The 18,120-nt window shown below is 37.7% G+C and overlaps 1 protein-coding gene across 1 annotated transcript; it reads right to left on the reverse strand.

Annotated features, from left to right (window-relative positions):
* Positions 1-3,961: 3,961 nt before the first annotated feature.
* LOC108371788 (uncharacterized) lies at positions 3,962-6,869 on the reverse strand. Its single transcript, XM_017627393.1, has 2 exons — positions 5,202-6,869; positions 3,962-4,209 (listed from the first exon to the last, which is right to left on the reverse strand). The coding sequence occupies exon 1, from the start codon at positions 6,769-6,771 to the stop codon at positions 5,755-5,757; it is 1,017 nt and encodes a 338-aa protein (XP_017482882.1). The 5' UTR covers positions 6,772-6,869; the 3' UTR covers positions 3,962-4,209; positions 5,202-5,754.
* Between the last annotated feature and the right edge of the window lie 11,251 nt (positions 6,870-18,120).

Consider the following 18,120-nt stretch of genomic DNA (forward strand, 5'->3'; position numbering starts at 1 on the left):
TGGAAACAAAAAAGTTTAAAAATCTGTAGTGTAGGCTAGTGTATTTATGTATAATACATTATTTAAAATAGCTGTTAATTTTGAAATAAAACAACATTTTTTCTATTTAGTGATAAAAAAAATTCGAAACAAATTTTTCCACAAAAAAAAATTGTTGTTTGCTATTCTTTGGCCTAATAACAAATTGTTAAATATGGAAACAAAAAAGTTTAAAAATCTGTAGTGTAGGCTAGTGTATTTATGTATAATATATTATTTAAAATAGCGGTTAATTTTAAAATAAAACAACATTCTTCCTATTTTGTGATACAAAAAATTCGAAACAAATTTTTCCACTTTCCTAAGTTGTCTTAATATAGAAAAACGTTGACAGTTTTTTTAGGTACTTACGCACTCTTAGCTACCTGATAGCTTTTGGATAAATCTGGATATTGAAACCGTTATAGCAATGTATGTTTTAAAATACACTTACAATAATGTTTGTAATTTCCCTGTACGTCAGAAGGCTGTATTTTGTTTCTTTAAGAACATTAAATAAAAGGCGTTTTCTGGCAAATTATATGAATCGATCTTGGAGATCGATTTATTTTTTGACGACTTCTTCCTGCGCCGATTATTTTTATTTCGATTCGAATAGATTAAAAAATCGATATATAAATTCGAGGCCTCATTTGTACTTAAAGTGTGTTTGCATTGTTCAACTTTGCGTTCAACATTTGCGTTCAACTCAGCGCAGGGTTGCACGAAAAAAAAGTTGAATGGCTAAAAATATCAAAATATGAAAAAATATCAAAATATTCGCCATAAAAAGGTGTTTGCATTGTTCAACTTTGCATTCAACTTTTGGTTGAATGGCCTTTCAACTAATCGCTTTCAACAAAGTTGGTCGCCAGCCAATATTTAGCCATTCAACTTTTTTTTCGTGCAACCCTGCGTTGAGTTGAACGCAATTGTTGAACGCAAAGTTGAATAATGCAAACACTGCCTTAGTTGCTTAACTTAGACAATTTTCATGCAAAATTGCATTACGTGAGGTGTAAATCCGTGCTCATAAACAATAACCGCCTAAGTCGCAAAACCAGAATTCGAGAAAAAAACGTTTTAAATATTTGGTTTGTAATGTAAGCCTCATGGGGAAACCAAAATATTTTCGCCTATAACTTTTTGAGTAGCCTAGTTAGCGAGATCGGGATTTGACGTACGTATGGAATAGGGGTTGAAAAATACGATAGCGTATATAACTCCATTCCTTCTTAAGTCGACTTAGGCGGTTATTGCTTATTTTATTCGAAATTAAATGTACTTTTAGATAAATGCCACATGTTTGGCAACTTATATATACATTTTTGAAATTAGCGAAGGTCAAAGTTAAGAAAGTTAAGAAATAAATAAGATAAAAAACTTTTTAATCCACCACGTTTCTATAAATGGACTAAAAAGTATAAAATAATATTTCGCAGTCCCATAAAAATTGTTTTGCTAACTGTTGATTTTAGACTTTTAGCAAAAGTCATAAACAATTTATGAGATGGAAAATGAAAAACGTGGGTCGCATGTAACAGACTTGAATTAATATGAAAATTAATATATGTATGTATGTGTCGCTTAAAATCGATCTGAAATTGTTTACTTCTGCTGTAGAAATTTTAGGTCTACATTATGTAGTTTGACTATTATCACGTGTTTGATTTTCAATATCATAAATTGTTTATAATGAGGCTGTTCACACTTGCCTAGTTATCAGGTTATCTGGTCAAAAATTATTATGGAGTAGTGTATTTTATTGTTGTAAACTGAATAAAAAAATATAACCACATAACCTGATAACCAGGCAAGCGTGAACAATGACTCAATGACTTTTGCTAAATTCTAAAATGGAAAGTTATCAATCAAATTCTGTGGGACTGCGTAATATTATTATTCACTTTTTGGTCCATTTATAGAAATTAAAAAGTTTTTATTTTATTTATTTTCTACTTTTTAGTCTTGTATGTATAAAATTGCAATAGATATTAAAATAATTCAACGATATTCTAATATATGCTGCATTTTATCGAACTGACTTTATTTATTTTCTCTTTTAACATAGTACATGTATGTATATATACATAAGGACACATTTCATTTAAAGAAATGGGGTGTCGACCAGTTCCGCTGCAGCGTTGTGCATATTTTTAGGCGCAGTAATAATAATTAAATTATTAAATATTTCACTACTTCCGGTGAGGTAGATGTCAAGACTAGTCCTATGTTCTTTGCTATAATATCTACCAATGAGGTTGATGTCTAGACTAGTTTTGCATATTCTATGTAGGTTTTCTATGTTTGGACAAACAATAATCCGATAATGATAATGATAAAATAAAACAAAGCGTTTTTCCACAACTACAGGCCGAGCTCTTTAATTTGATCTCATTTTTGAAATTCGAAAGAACGGTGCAGATGTGATGACCTTCACAAAAATACCTTTGCTAGCTGAAATACAATGCCGGCGAACGGTGAACTCACCACAGCGAAATTCGCGCTGTCAAAATTAGAACACCCGCAAGCATATGAAATTGAACACAGCCAAAGCGAAATGCGAAGTTCGCTTGGCGGCGTTTCATGGCGATAGATTTATTTCTATCGCTCTGCTGGGCGATGACAGCTGTGCGTGCCAAAGGTGGCCGTATTTGTTTTGTGCTTTCAAAGTTTCAAAGTTCGCTACCGCTCTAATTCTGTTTAAGTAGGCGAAATAGTTGGGCGAACGGTGACCGACAGCATCGCCCAATTCGGCGAAGTTTGCCGTTCGCCGGTATTGTATTTCAAGCTTGCATTTTATACGTATAATTAGATTGCTAAACAGATATAACTTTTCGAATAGGCGAGACCCCCAATCAAAAATGTTGTCAAATTAAAGGTTTTATACTATGATACGCACATCAGCCAACGAAAACTTCTTTGCAGACAGTCCCAGCCGGCAAAAAATCCGAAAATCGATCCGAAAAAGGAAAAAAGATCACGTGCGGATTTTTGTCCGTTTGCCGATTCCATTTCCGGACACTTTGACGATCCGTTTTCCCACTAAAGTGTGCGGCAGATACGTAAGTATGTACTATGTACAGGCATGTACCGAATATTGTTTGTGAAACGAATACTATTTTGGCTTTTTTTACTGAAATTTGTGTGACTGAATTTTTCATTCAATACGCTTTCGTTCTGCACTTCACAGATATTTTTTCATGATTCAAAAAAATAAAATTAAGGAAGCGCCTGATGGAATTCGAACCCGGCACCTTCTGGAAGCTAACAAATAGTGGCACGATCCTCTACACGCTCAGCCACCGCCAACTACGCATGCATGCTTTCGAATGTTTAGCATGAACAAATAAAATATGTACAACTATTGCTTTCAAATAAATAATTTCGAACGTTTTCCGGATACGAAAATAAATGATAGATGTAGTCGTTTTCTATTCGTTTCCGGATACGGAAAATTGTACTAGACTGCACTGTAGGCAAAATTTACGTTTCTCTCTTGGCTGGGGTCCTTGCAAAATACATACATAAATCTGTTAGTAAATTTAAATAGTGTGAAATTAGTAAATTCTATATTTCGAACAGTATACCGGAAATGTTCAACCAATTAGAAAATTCACATCTAAATTAAATGACTAGAAATAAGTGGAAGGTCAATGAAATCACATTTAAAACTAAAATGTGTGACCAATTCGCAGGAGCGTACAGCGCCAGGTCAGCTGCATTCAATTTAGTAATAGGAGTCACCGTACCGAATACTAAAGCCACGATTTGTAACGAATCAATTCGTCTCATTTTTTCGTTTCATTTAAACCTGAAGGCAGTGTCATTCAACCAAACAGCTTGAAATGATGAGTATATGCAGATATTCTTATTGTATTTTTTTCTTTTAGTTTTGCTTTACTTTTAATAAATACAGATGCATATAGCATATACACTACTTTCCATACAATAAGACTAGTGATCCAATATCAAATGAACTGAAGAGTTGGAATAAGTTTGAAAAGTGAATAAATAATTTGTATTTGTGTGCACATAGAGGCGGAAGTCTCGTAAAGATAACCATTGTGATGACCCCTTGTGATGCGATGCGATGTGATTTGTACTGAAACTGCGATTGTCTTGTCAGCATCCTGCTGCAGGATGTATTTGTCCATTGGCCATTCACTATTGTTTCGTTAAGTTCCGTTGCTGAAAAATAAGCAAAAATAATCATGTTTAGTAGGTTTTTTGAGTATGCAGAAGATATCTTTAAAAGCACATGGATTACGAAGATACGCAAATGAAGTAATACAACTGTATTAAATACGCATTCGCTGATTTGACTTATAAAATTTACTAGGGTATTCGATTTTACGCCTTTTTTCGAAACCCGGCTAACGAGTTATTCGAAAAAAGGCAATTGTAAAAAACCGGTTCCCTATTTCCAAATTGACAAAAACCCGGATAAACGGGTTTTATTTCACATATTTTCTCTACCGTAACACCTACTGTTAGAAAAAAATCGTGACCAAAATTATAATATAACTGCCAAAAATAGATATATGTACATTGTACATACATAGCTTTAATTTAGAAATTCAATTACAAGTAAAATAGATAAAATGAGTCAACAATTCACACTTATACTAGGTTTACATATAAGTAGATTATCCTCATTTTCGAGCTTCCCTAGTCTGTAATGAGAAATAGAGATTAGCCATACAAAATTCGATCCTCGTTAATCTGTAACTACAAAACAATCTCAGATTAAACCGATAGCATTTCGGTGTCCAACTTAGTTTTATCGACTATTTTTTCGAAGATGGGGAGAAATACCAACTGTAAAAGTAAACGAAAATAAACGCTACCGAGGAAGAGTTTTGTAAAGGTATTTTTTACTAAAACATTATGTTAAAATATATCTAAGTTGCTTTATATAGCAGAAAAAAGTGATCATGGTGGCACAGAGAAGAATAATGACTTTTAATTGAGATGCTAATATAATAAGCACAACAAATTTTACGGCTAATAATCTGAGTGATAATCGCCACAACGATTGGAACCAGTTGTGCCGATTTGTTTTCCGCAAAAGAAGAACAGAAAGTGGTATTAGTATTTTGATTAATTTAAATATGTGGATTTATTCATATAAAAATGTGCTGTGGATATATATATATATACAAATTGCTTTTGTAGATTACCTTTGAATACGCTGTAGTATGGTGGCTGGATCACGTCCTCTTCTCTGGATGCTCGCAAAAGAAGTAAGTGAACAGTTTTTTATTATAATGGCGGTAGCCTGCCAAGATGTTTTCAAGTAGTACTATTCCAATAACGGAAACAAATAGAAAGCGTGGGGAAAGTTAACAGCGGCAATGTTAACGCAATGTTAAACATTAGGGTGTCCTCTTTCTAATCTATTTAGGCGGAGGCCTAAACATGCCGGCCCCCTTGCTATAAGCAACATCCAAAGAACCATGTGATCCAACCTCTATACCACGTTACACGATAAAAATACGTTAAATCTAGATTCTCCAATTCAGTTCTTCATCTATGGACCTAAATTCTATAAGGAAAGAAAGTTTAAAAATAAAAGACGTGGGTTTCAAATTCAACTGCACTGTTAATAATATAATAATTCATTTTGAAAAAAAAGTTGACTCATGAAATATAACAAAATATATATACGAAAAATTTTCAGTTATTGATTCATCATGGAAAAAAAAAACAAAATAAAGTCATACAAAAATGTGTTTAGCATGCGCCTGACAGTACCCATCCGAAAATGGTGTTTTGCGCTAGTAGCGCACCGAGAGTTCCCGCTGGAATGGCGCCTAAGAACATCTTAGTGAAAACTTCGGCACCTAGCACGAAGCGGACGGGAGCTGCGATGTGGAACTGAGGATCAGCGAGCTTTATATTGTTGTATGGTGCTACGACCGTGGCATCGAGACTTTTTAAAGGCGTTTGTTGCCGATAGTTCCATACGGCCACCGCGTGCATTGTTATGGTCGTGGAATTTCCGTGTTTTCCGCGTAGTTTTATGAAACACCCTCGTTGATTGCCGACTGCCGTTAAACTGAGCTTCAGCTCTCGCGCGAGGTCGTCTGCGATAATGGATGTTGCGGCACACGGATCAATCAAAGCTCTTACCAGGTGCAAGCGTCCTCCTGCTTCTACCCTCACTATGGCTGTTGGCGCAAAAGCGGTAAGTTGTTGTATCGGATTCATTGGGGCGTGATCTTGACCAGACCGAAATCCGGTTCTTTTAGGGAGGTGGAATGCGTGTGATTCCACTCTCCCGTTGCGACGCTTATGCCGTGGGTGGTTACTTCGTCGTCGAGGTTGGGGGTATGAGGTATAGTATCGCGGTTGGAAAGTTCTAATTTCCAATCCGCTCTCTCTTGGCTGGTATCGTAAGAGCTGTCCGAAATGTTGGGGTTCCAACTCTAGCTCGCTCGCAGAATCCGGATGGAGTGCATTTGACTCCATTCCGGGCGCTTCGTCTGGGCGGAAAGCACTGGTTTCCGCTCCAGCGCTTAGCAATTCCCCTTCCTCCAAGTCCGGGCGGAAAGCAATTGTTTCCGCTCCAGTCTCGGACGCGACTAACGAAATCGCATCGCTGTCGTCTGCGTCATTGCGACTGGCCCTTGTTGGTCGTCGCTGCCGCGGTTGTTCATCGCCTGGTAGATCGATGTGGAGCATTGTATGGTGTTGCTCTTTACAGCGTCGACAAGTTCCCGGATGAGTGCAATGAGCGGCACGATGCATCCCGGACAAGCAATTAGTACAGTACCGATGCACTAACACTTCACGAAGGCGATCCTCCGGCGATTTGGACCGAAACACTGGGCACAGTCGAATCGGATGCTTGCTACCAGAGAGCCTGCATGTTAGCGCATATTTCCTTGCCTCAGCCTGTTTACGCATGGTAGTGTAGCGAGTCATCTCCTGAAATTATGGTTTCCCACTTCATTAGGGATCGAAGCGAATAAAAATAACGTTGGAATGGCGAGCAATATAAAACCTAAATTTTTAGTCATCGTAAACCTTTTAACCGTGTTAAGTCCCCTTTATGATTGATAGGTACGAACGTGCAATCATGGCTTAATGGTTGGTGGGTAGGTGTAACAGGGTTGCCTTCGGCATGTGAGCTGTTTACCTCCTATGGAGGTTGTACGAAAATTATGGAGGAAGATTGAGATAGTAGGTCACATCTTCTTTATAGTGCCCTGTGGTTTCGGAAATAGCATCTAAAATTAACCAACCATCATAATTTGACTTTTTGTTGCTCATATGGAAATGTCGCCTTGCATTAAGTATGACTCGCGAAAATGAAAGATATATGAATAATTATATGAAAATCATTACGTATTATTTATTCTCCCACTCTATCTTTATGAAAATAAATGCAAAGTCCTTTATACGCTTTCAATCTGCGCAAATAGGTGTGCCACCAGCCTTAGGAAAATTGAACGTGTAACCGGGGTATAATAAAGGTCGAGGTAACTCTGAAAGGTATCGAATTCGTTTATTTTGTTGTCGATAACAAACTATTTCCGTGAATGGCCGACTGTCATTCATAAACCACGTTTCGAGTAAATTGCTTGCGTAAGTATATTGTCTGAGTGGTTTTTTTTTTTTTCACTGAATTTCCATTAATTCTTGAATTTTCTTTTCTTTTCAGGAATAGAGAACTGCAAAACAGTGGCGCGCAAAACAAATACGAAAGCACAACCTATATACCAAAATCTAAACAAAACTTAAAAAACATATTGAACAATTTATACAACCATATTAAACTAATAACGAATGAAAAATTTATAAAAAACACTGAAAGCAAAATTTATAATTCATATATTGAACGAAAAAAAGGCAGTTTAGAATTGCAAGATGTGATGCGTTGAAAGTTATTGTGGCTGCAGTGTCTCAAAATATGGATTTTCATGGTTGTCGTAGACAGATTTTCCCCCACTGCTTCTTTGCTCACGTAAGGGCTGAGGTGCTACGGCAGAGGTTGCGCCTCATACTTATGTGGGCCGATGGCGGTGGAGTCGGCCGCAAGGCACGGTTAATGCTCACTGCATACGGTTCGCGATCAACATTCAATTTGCTTTGCCCAGTCCAGTATACATAGCGTCGATTTCTGCAAATTACAATACCGATGTATAGACCAGTGACGGGCATTGTTATGTCGTTGCAACGCCGCTACCGCATCGCGTTCTTATACCGATGTGTACAAATAAAGTAGTTATTTCATGATAGTAAAGAAAAGCTTATAATTTAGAATAAAGTTTACGAATATGTATTTATGAGCACAAAAAAATTCGCCTTCGAGTACTTGAAGCTAGTGAAATATCAAATGTGTGGAAAAAATATTGTGAAATTCAANAGTACTTGAAAGCAAACGGCTCTTTGAATGAAAATGACCTGGAGTTAAAGGCTCAAGGTCAGATGGCTCATTTCAAGCTGGACTTAGAGGTCGAGAGTTGAGGCACGACTCAATTCGACAGAGAAGTGTGCTGAACTCCTCGAAAGTGTACTTCATATTTGACGCTATCTTCTTAAAGTGGCTTTTAAAACTTTTTACACCTGCCTCCCACAGACCACCCATGTGCGGAGCTGCTGCAGGTATGAAATGCCAAGTTAATGCCTGATGGGCATATTTTGATAACGTCTGTGTCCGCGCGTCGGATAGAAAAGCCTTAAGTTCCACTTTTAGCGCCCGTGATGCTCCGACGAAGTTTGTCCCGTTGTCAGAATAGATATTTTTTGGGCACCCTCGTCTGGCTATGAACCTAGAAAACGCTCCTAGAAAAGATTGAGTACTCAAGTCACTTGTGGCCTCTAAGTGAATAGCCTTGGTAGAGAAACAGACAAAAAGACATACATAACCCTTTGAAATTCGGCAGCCTCGCCCACGATAACTCTTTATGTCAAAGGGTCCAGCAAAATCCACTCCAGTATTGGTAAATGCTCGCGAGAATGTTGTTCGTTCTTGGGGAAGAATCCCCATAAGTTGGCTTTGCGAGCGCTTTTTATGGATAGTACAGATCTTGCAGTTATGGATTGTGGACCGGATCATTGTTTTTATTCGTGGAATCCAGTATTGCGTTCGTACAAGGCGCAACATTAACTGGTTTTCCCCGTGTAAAGAGACTTCGTGGATGAATTGTACAATAAGACGTGATAATCTGCAATTATATGGAAGTATTACGGGGTGACGCTCATTATATGCCAGATCAAGAGATGCACCAAGACGACCACCCGTTCTCAGCACATCATCCTTGTCCAGCAGCGGATTCAGAGGAAGTATTTCACTTTTGGGTTCGATGGATTCTCTAGCTTTTAGTTTGGCGATTTCACATCCATAATATTGCTTCTGAGCGAGTTTTATCAGACGTGTAGTCGTTATTTTAATTTCGTCGGACGAAATTAAAGAAGAATTCGCCTGAAAAGAAGTTTTTGTATTAGGATGGGTTCTTTGAAAGAATCTTATTATATAAGATATCACCCTCAAAGCTTTTGACAAACTTGAAAAACGTTCGAGAATATCACTGGTACTATTGGTCGTTGTTGTTTTAAGAGCGTGCACCCGTTTTCCCTCAATATCGGTAGTGAAGTCTGTTTCTTGCCTTGGCCAATTTTCTCTATTTTCTTGAAGCCAAGAAGGTCCCTTCCACCACAACGAATTTTTGACCAAGTCTTGCGCTATTACACCTCTACTTGCCAAGTCTGCTGGATTTGTAGCTGAGTCGACGTGCCACCAGTTGGAGTTTCCTACCTTATCTAATATTTTTGTAATTCGATGGGCAACAAAAGTTGACCACGAACAAGGGGGCTTTCGAATCCATGCTAGCACAATTGTCGAATCAGTCCAAAGGTTTATCTTAAGGTGGCCTAGTTCTAGATTCTTGGTCACCGATTCGACTATTTCTGCTAGTAAAACTGCCCCGCAAAGTTCCAATCTAGGTAGTGAAATGGTTTTGACTGGAGCTACTTTGGTTTTCGCTAATAGCAGATTAACAAGTACTTTCTCTTCTGTCTCCACACGTAGATAAACCGCGGCAGCGTATGCTTTCTCGGACGCATCGCAGAATCCATGAATTTCCACCTTTCTCTTTGGCGAGAAAGATACCCAACGAGGTATCCTTATGTTATCGATTTCGCCGTAATTTTTTGTAAAATTTCGCCAGCTTTCCAAAGTTATAGAAGAAACTTCCTCGTCCCAGTCGGTACCCTCTAACCATATATTTTGCATTAAGATTTTCGCTACAATTATTATGGGGGCTAACCAACCTAAAGGGTCGAAGAGTTTCGCAATAGCTGACAAGATTGCTCTCTTTGTTGGGTTCACGTTAACTTCTATCGATTTTGCTATAAAGCAGAATTGGTCGGAATGAGCATTCCACCTTATGCCCAGTGCTTTGACGCTACTAGTATCTTCAAACTCTAGGAAATCCTCATTCAGTAGATCTTGTTTTGGTATACCTTGCAAGATTTTGTTACTATTTGAAGTCCATTTTCTCAGAGGAAAACCGGCTGACTTAAGGACTGCTGAAATCTCATCCCTAGCTTTGATCGCAGAGTCTAAGGTATGTCCTCCAGCTAGAACGTCGTCGACATACATATTTTTCCGTAAAATATTTGAGGCTGTAGGGTAGAGATTTTCAGAGTCTTCCGCGAGTTGAAGCAATGTCCTTATCGCAAGATAAGGAGCACAGTTTATACCGAAAGTAACCGTCCTTAATTCATAAAGACCTATTGCATCATTTGAACTTTTGCGAAAAACTATTCTCTGATACTTTGTTTGGGTTTCATCTACAAGGATTTGCCTGTACATCTTCTCAATATCGCTATTGAAGACGTACTTGAAAAGTCTCCAGCGGAGAATCAAAATCGGTAGATCAGATTGAAGCACTGGCCCAGGGAGAAGTACATCGTTCAAACTAACTCCATTAGCCGAACAAGACGACGCATTAAAAACTACTCTAACTTTTGTTGATGTGCTCTCTTCTTTCACCACCGCATGGTGCGGTAAATAATAGTTATCCACCGCATCCGCCGACTGAGGAGCGTTGACTTTACACATGTGTCCCATGGTTTCGTACTCCACTAAAACTCGGTTATATTCCTTTTGTAGATTTGGGTTTTTCGTAAGTCTTGTCTCATTTTTGTAAAATTGAGAGCATGCTCGTTTCAGTGAAGGGCCCAGTTGAATTTCAGCTGGGTACTCAGCTTTGAAAGGGAGTGAAACAATGTACCTTCCATCTTGGCTCCGGTTTGTTGTCCGCTTGTACAGCTCCTCGCACTGTGTGTCCTCTAAAGTTAGTGTCTTGTTTTTTGGAAAATCTTCTATCTCCCAGAAGGCGCTTAGCTGCTTATCAAGGGCAACCTCGTTATAAAAAGAAACACGATTGGTGTTGGTTGGGCTGGCTGCATCAGCACGACCAGTCAGTATCCAACCGAAAACTGTTTCTTGTGCTAAAAGAGTATTCAAAATATTCTTTTTTATTCCACCTAGAATGATTTGGGGATATATGTCTCCTCCAAGAACAAGATCGACTTGTTCATTCACAAAAAATCTTTTGTCTGCCAAGATCAGATCAGGAAACGCTTGTTGTGTGAGTGCGCTGACATCACACGTCGGCAGATTTCCTGTAAGATTTGGAAGAACAAGGACTAGGGCATCAATCGAGATAAGTGGGTCAACGGGTGACCGCAGTTGGATTGAACACGCTTCTTTCACTTGAGCTGAAACCGTCTTGTTGATACCCGAAACTTGTGCCAACATCTTCTTAGTTGGCAAATTGATTCTGCGTCTGAGCCTCTCCGTTATGAAGGAACACTCAGAGCCAGAATCAATTAATGCTCTGGCAGCGAAGTCTGTGCCATTAAAATGAATATTTACTCGCGCTGTGCCGAGTAAAACACCTTTGCATGTATTCGCGTGATGTGATTGCACGTTTTTTACAGGCTTAGCTTTACCTTTTGAGGCTTGGTTACGTTGTTGTGCTTGCCTGGATGTCGATGGCAAGTTGTCTGCAGGATTTGAAGTATTTTCCCTGATAGCTGTTTTAGGCGGTGCTGTCTGATTGTGTAGGAGCGTATGGTGTCGAGAATGGCAATTGGCGCAATTGTAAGAACTCGTGCATTTCGACACCGAATGTCCGAAAGACAGACAGTTAAAACAGCTATTGTTTGTTTTTACAAAAGATATTCTATCAGCTACAGACATCTTTAGAAATTTGGGGCACATATGTATTCTATGCTCGTTGCTTTGGCACATTTTGCACTTGTGTTTGGCGACACTAGTTTGAAAAACGCCAAGTTTCTTATGAGAAGATTCAGAGGAATGCTTGTGACTTGGCACTTTCGGTGTCTTTGAAGTCTTGATTCCTCTTAAACCTGATACCGATTCTAATGTTTGGAACCTACTTGAAAGGAATCGGTCCATATCTATCCACTTCGAAATCTCTGTTTTATTTTCAACCGATTGTTCCCACAGAGAAAGGGTTTCTTCAGGTAATTTAGTGGAGCACAGGTACGTAATAATAGGATCCCAGTTGGAAATGTCAATTTTGTGACTTTCTAGGGAGGATATACAATTATTGATATCCCTTTGCAACCTTTTGATTGAACTCCCGCATTCGATTTCGACCGTACTCAAGTTGAAAAGAATCTTCAACTGAGTATTCACGAGGATCCTTTTATTCTCGTATCTATCGCAAAGATTTTTCCAGGCTATGTCAAAGCCTTCATTTGTTAAGTCACACTTCTTTACGATTTCCCTGGCTTCACCCTGCGTTTTCTGATTGAGGTAATAAAGTTTTTGTATGGGTGTAATTCGCTTATTCAGAATATAAATGGCCGTGAACATATCACGAAAAGTTGGCCATGACAGATAGTCACCTTTAAAAACGTCAATATCGCACGGTGGAAGATGTAAACTATGCGACGCTGGTGACATATCTTCACTTTCCTTTTCTGACTTTTCCAGCTTTTCCGAATATTCATTAATTTTCGTCATACACCGCACAAAAGCCGCGTAGCAAGTTTTACTTTTCTTTCGTATCGTACTAAGATCCTTGGCAGTAGTCGTTTCTGCTGCCAGGAGTTCGTCAAATAAAACTTTGGCTTTCTCCCACATGACGCTAAGCTCGCTTTGCTGGATTCTCAGCGAATGTTTGGTATGCTCGCTTGTGGGAGTGCTTAGAAAATCTGTGTCAAATTCAATGACCGAATCGGCTAAGCGGATGTATGTCTCCATTTTGATTTTATTTTATCTGCGAAATTACCACCTCACAAAACTTTCAGAAGTATATCACCGGTAAACAGCTCAACGTATGCCGAACTTGAAATATTAATATATGTATGTATAACACAACGCAAAAACCTCTGTTAATCTGACCCAATTTATCAGTGCTATGATAAAGCAGAACTGCCCACCAAGGTAACCAGCAATTTAGCCAGGAATTAATAAACGAACGTGTTTAATTTTTCTCAAAAATGTATAAATAAGTGATATTTATATGTTTATTCAAACGATTCAAAGGTATAAACTGATATAAGATATTGCTCGCCAACCAAATGGTAAAAAAATCTTTATATGTATAAATGTATGTATCCGCTTAATGTGCATATATGTGTATGTACATATGTAAAACGAATAGCTAATATATAAAACCGTACACAGCAATTATTTTTCGAAATGGTGCCAAAATATAATTTTTGTATTTAACGCAAACGCGAAAGTGATTTTGTGGAATTCGTTCGTACAAAAGGGTGAAATATTGTAAGTTCACAAGGTTGAGTGCAGTGAAAAGTTTGGTTATGAAAACCGAAAACCGTGCAGTGTTGTTGTTGGCAAACTTCGGCGGGAAAGGTGCAAGTCACACAGAAAATGTGATTAATAAATTAAAATGATTAAACTAATCACCGAAAAGCAAACGTCTTGCAAATTAAAATCACGCAAATTCAGAAGAAATAAAATAACCAACAACAATCACTGAAGTTCTTTATTGAAATGCCTGTGGAGGCCACTTATGTATGTGCGTGTGAGTGTCACTCGAAGCACTTCTGTTGCCCTTAAACTTCAACGTTTTTTACAAATCACTCGCGTTTCGATGTATTTTGTTTAATTAAATCTACTAATTTTTTTTTTTCTTTTCTCACAATCACTTATTTTGGCATCAAGTTTCACAATATGAATAAAGTGCAGTTAAATTTTAAACCACGTACCTTTAAAATCTTAATAGAAGAAGTTTTCTTTTGTGTGTACAGATGGCTCGTATGTGTATGGATGTGCGCACAAGTTATCCAGAGGTTTGTGGTCACTTTTTCTCCTCAAAGATACGTCTTCCGTAACAAATTCAATGCTTCTTTGTTCTTAAGAGCTCAGTGGTTGGCGATCAATTTGGTGCTGGTGAAGAATAAGTTTTTACTTGGATGGCGACGAAGGACCAGTGATAATCGCCACAACGATTGGAACCAGTTGTGCCGATTTGTTTTCCGCAAAAGAAAGAACACAAAGTGGTATTAGTATTTTGATTAATTTAAATATGTGGATTTATTCATATAAAAATGTGCTGTGGATATATATATATATACAAATTGCTTTTGTAGATTACCTTTGAATACGCTGTAGTATGGTGGCTGGATCACGTCCTCTTCTCTGGATGCTCGCAAACGAAGTAAGTGAACAGTTTTTTATTATAATGGCGGTAGCCTGCCAAGATGTTTTCAAGTAGTACTATTCCAATAACGGAAACAAAAGGAAAGCGAGGGGAAAGTTAACAGCGGCAATGTTAACGCAATGTTAAACATTAGGGGTGTCCTCTTTCTAATCTATTTAGGCGGAGGCCTAAACACTGAGATTTGCCTGTGTAAACCGGTTAATTAAGAAACGAGCTTCGATTGAGATTATATTTATATGTAAACATGCTTTTAATGGTCCACCGATCTTAACAAGATTATATCGCCAAAGCAACAGTTCTTTGTCGGGAAAAATTCGAGCATGTAGAACCGACTGTCTTGGGAATGAGAATACCCCATCCGCTGAATCAGACCGACAATACAAATATACTCTTATATAGTCAGGCCATTCATCGAGAAACAATCAATACCTTCGACAACTCCCACCTAGAGCTCCAATGTGAGGCTCGGGATACTTTGACATAAGATGCCCAAGCCCACTCACATCGGCCTGCCATTAGATGAGAATGAAGACAACATGCAGTTGATTTCATTCGGTTTTCCAGTATTCAGATATTCAATTACCGGTTTACTTGGTATTCGAAAAATTACAAAAAAACGCCTTACAGTTTACTCATGTATGTATGCATGTATTTATGTAAAAATATTATTCACACCCAGAGCGTGGGGAAAAATTATTCAAACAAAGGCCGATGAAAGCGTTAAAAAATCCATATTAATTACAGCCTATAATAAATAGATAGGCGTTTACATAATATGTTAGTGTTTGGCCCAACTTCTCCTCCGATTGTGCCATGTTGTCACACAAAAAGGAGGGACCTACAATTTTACGCCGATTCCGAACGGCGATTATTCTTTTATGCCAAGCTGTTTTTCATGGCAGAATACACTCTGAGGTTTGCCATTGCCTGCCCAGGGGTGACCGCTATTGGATAAAACTTCTTTAGGTTTAATTTTTTGATGTTGGTCGGAAATTAGGCTTGAACCCAGGCCCTGCGAAATGGTAGTACGGCAGTTATAAGTTGTTAAGCGTGTCAAATATAAAATTTTTTAATATACATACATACCATGTTTCTATAAATACACTAAAACGCGCGTTTAATAATATAGAGATGTAACTAAAAATTTAGGTTTTTGAAGATTTCATTACGCAATTAATAAGCTTGATAAGTAGAATATGTTCAGTCTAGTAGATAACCACGCTTCCCAAATATGGCGAAGATATGTGTCTTTCCATCTGTCTTTTCGTATACCAACTGTATATCAGTAACACTGCTCTAGAAATTGTGAGTTATCGCGTGAATCTAAGAAAGAAACGTTTTCCAATTTAATTTTAGTTCGCTGAACACGAAAGCAATACCAAATTTTCCTTTCAAAGAATCGTTTTTGAGATTTTTCCGCAAAACCTGTTTTTGTGTATGAATAAATCATCCAATCAACGTAAAGGACCCACAGTTCGAAAGGTATCGATGTGCCTTTTACAAAAATACATAGCATATGCCTACGGTGGCCATAATTATGGCAGCTGAATACGGAACAAAAAATAATTTTCCTAATTTTTTCCCACAAAAGCCTTGAAACAGCATTTCATTAGCCTTGAAACAGCATCTTACTCCCATGGGCGTCGCCAGGATCGAATTTAGGGGGGGCTCGACATATAAAAAACTCCCAAAATTTGCATCTTTACACATTAATGTTTCTGACATGCGGGGAACGATATGTACTTGCCAATTTGTTTTACAAAAATTATTTAAAAATCAGACGTCACGGTTGCTCAGCAAACCGGTTAATCGTTTCTGCAATTATTTCACATTGATTCGCTAAACAAAATTTTCGATGTATTCTTAAAATGCAGGGACGTGAACCGGTTTTGAACCGAACCGGGTTTGAACCGGAAAACCGCTTTTTTCTATTAATTAACTGAACCATTAACCGAACCGAAATTTTCCACAAATGTTTGATCCGAACCGAAAACCGAACCACTTTCCATATAGGTTTAAAGGTTCGTTTCAACCAATTTTCAATAGATAAATGTACCCACTATTTTTTCTTTTTGTTAAACATATCAATGGGTTGCCTACCCATCTCATTTGACAGACCGCTTAACCTTGCGCGTTGTTGCTCTTGACACTTGACACTTAAACTTGCGCGTTATTTTATTTGTTTTTCGAACCGTTAAACCGAACCGAAACCCCGGATCAAAGACCAAAAAAAACGCTTTGACGAACCAATCCAAAAGTGCAAAAACGGTTCGAACCGCTGAACCGAACCGACCAAATTTTTCATCCGGTTCACGTCCCTGTTAAAATCCATAAACCTAAAGGTACATTTTATAGGAAATTAAATTAACAATTTATTAAAACTAGTAGTAACCTCGAAATACGGGTGAGTACTTAGCTCAACTTTTATTTAAAGAACTTCGCTAAAGACAACAATTAATCTTGTATAGCTAGACACTTGATAACCTAGGATAATTTTTAAGTTCTTAAAAGACATTACTCTGCTCTAAGCTTAGTGCAGTGGGCCATAAGAAAACCGTCATCTATAAGGTATAGTTCAACCTTTCACAATATCTTGTATTAGTCTTAATCTGAAACGAAATAATCATTGAAAATTGGCGCCGTTTTTGGTGAAAAGTATTTAATATCACACTTTCAAACAAAAGCTTTCTTAACCCCAGAAGCCTAATCTATTTAGGAGTAACGTAAAGCCCTAACATACGCCGTAGAGGCTTATGTACTTAAAAGATAACCTGTGAGCTAAATTATATTTAGTGCTGCCATATTTTTTTAAGAATATTGAAGTTGTGAGTTTGACTAATAATAAAACGTAGTTGAATAAAAACTATAACCACATTTATTTAAAACAACAAAATAAAAAGTAAACTTTGTGTTAAAATTAAAAAAAGACCTCGCAGACGTAGATTATACTTTTAGGGTTAACCCTTTCAGTACAAAAATTCCACCACTGGTTATAAAAAATTGTAAATATGTATACGGGCTAATTTTGGATCGTTCATTTTAAAAATCACATACACAAATGTGTAAAGCTTTGAGGTTTGCGGTTATTCAAGGTCCTTTTTAATGGTCAGTGATATCCTAGGTGTTTAAAAAAGAAAGGGATCTCAGCTATTTATATTTTTTGCTTTCGTGAAATATGTTTCAAAGCTATGAATAATACCTAATAATTTTTCCGAATATTTTCCGAAATTATATTACTCACTATCGACTTGTCTGCCGCTTTTTACTTTTTTGACAAACACGGTCAACTGCAACTGCAGCTTGCACTTTAGTTTGATATATAGCTCAATTCTGTGGCTGCTACAGATCGGCCTAACTAAGTCGTATGACTGACGATTGGGACATTTGTACAGATTTGTACATTTTGGCAGTTACAGAGTAATGT

This window comes from Rhagoletis zephyria, unplaced genomic scaffold, assembly GCF_001687245.7.
Source record: "Rhagoletis zephyria isolate East Lansing unplaced genomic scaffold, Rhagoletis_zephyria_1.1 Rzeph_scaffold_05222, whole genome shotgun sequence".
Lineage (NCBI taxonomy): Eukaryota > Metazoa > Arthropoda > Insecta > Diptera > Tephritidae > Rhagoletis > Rhagoletis zephyria.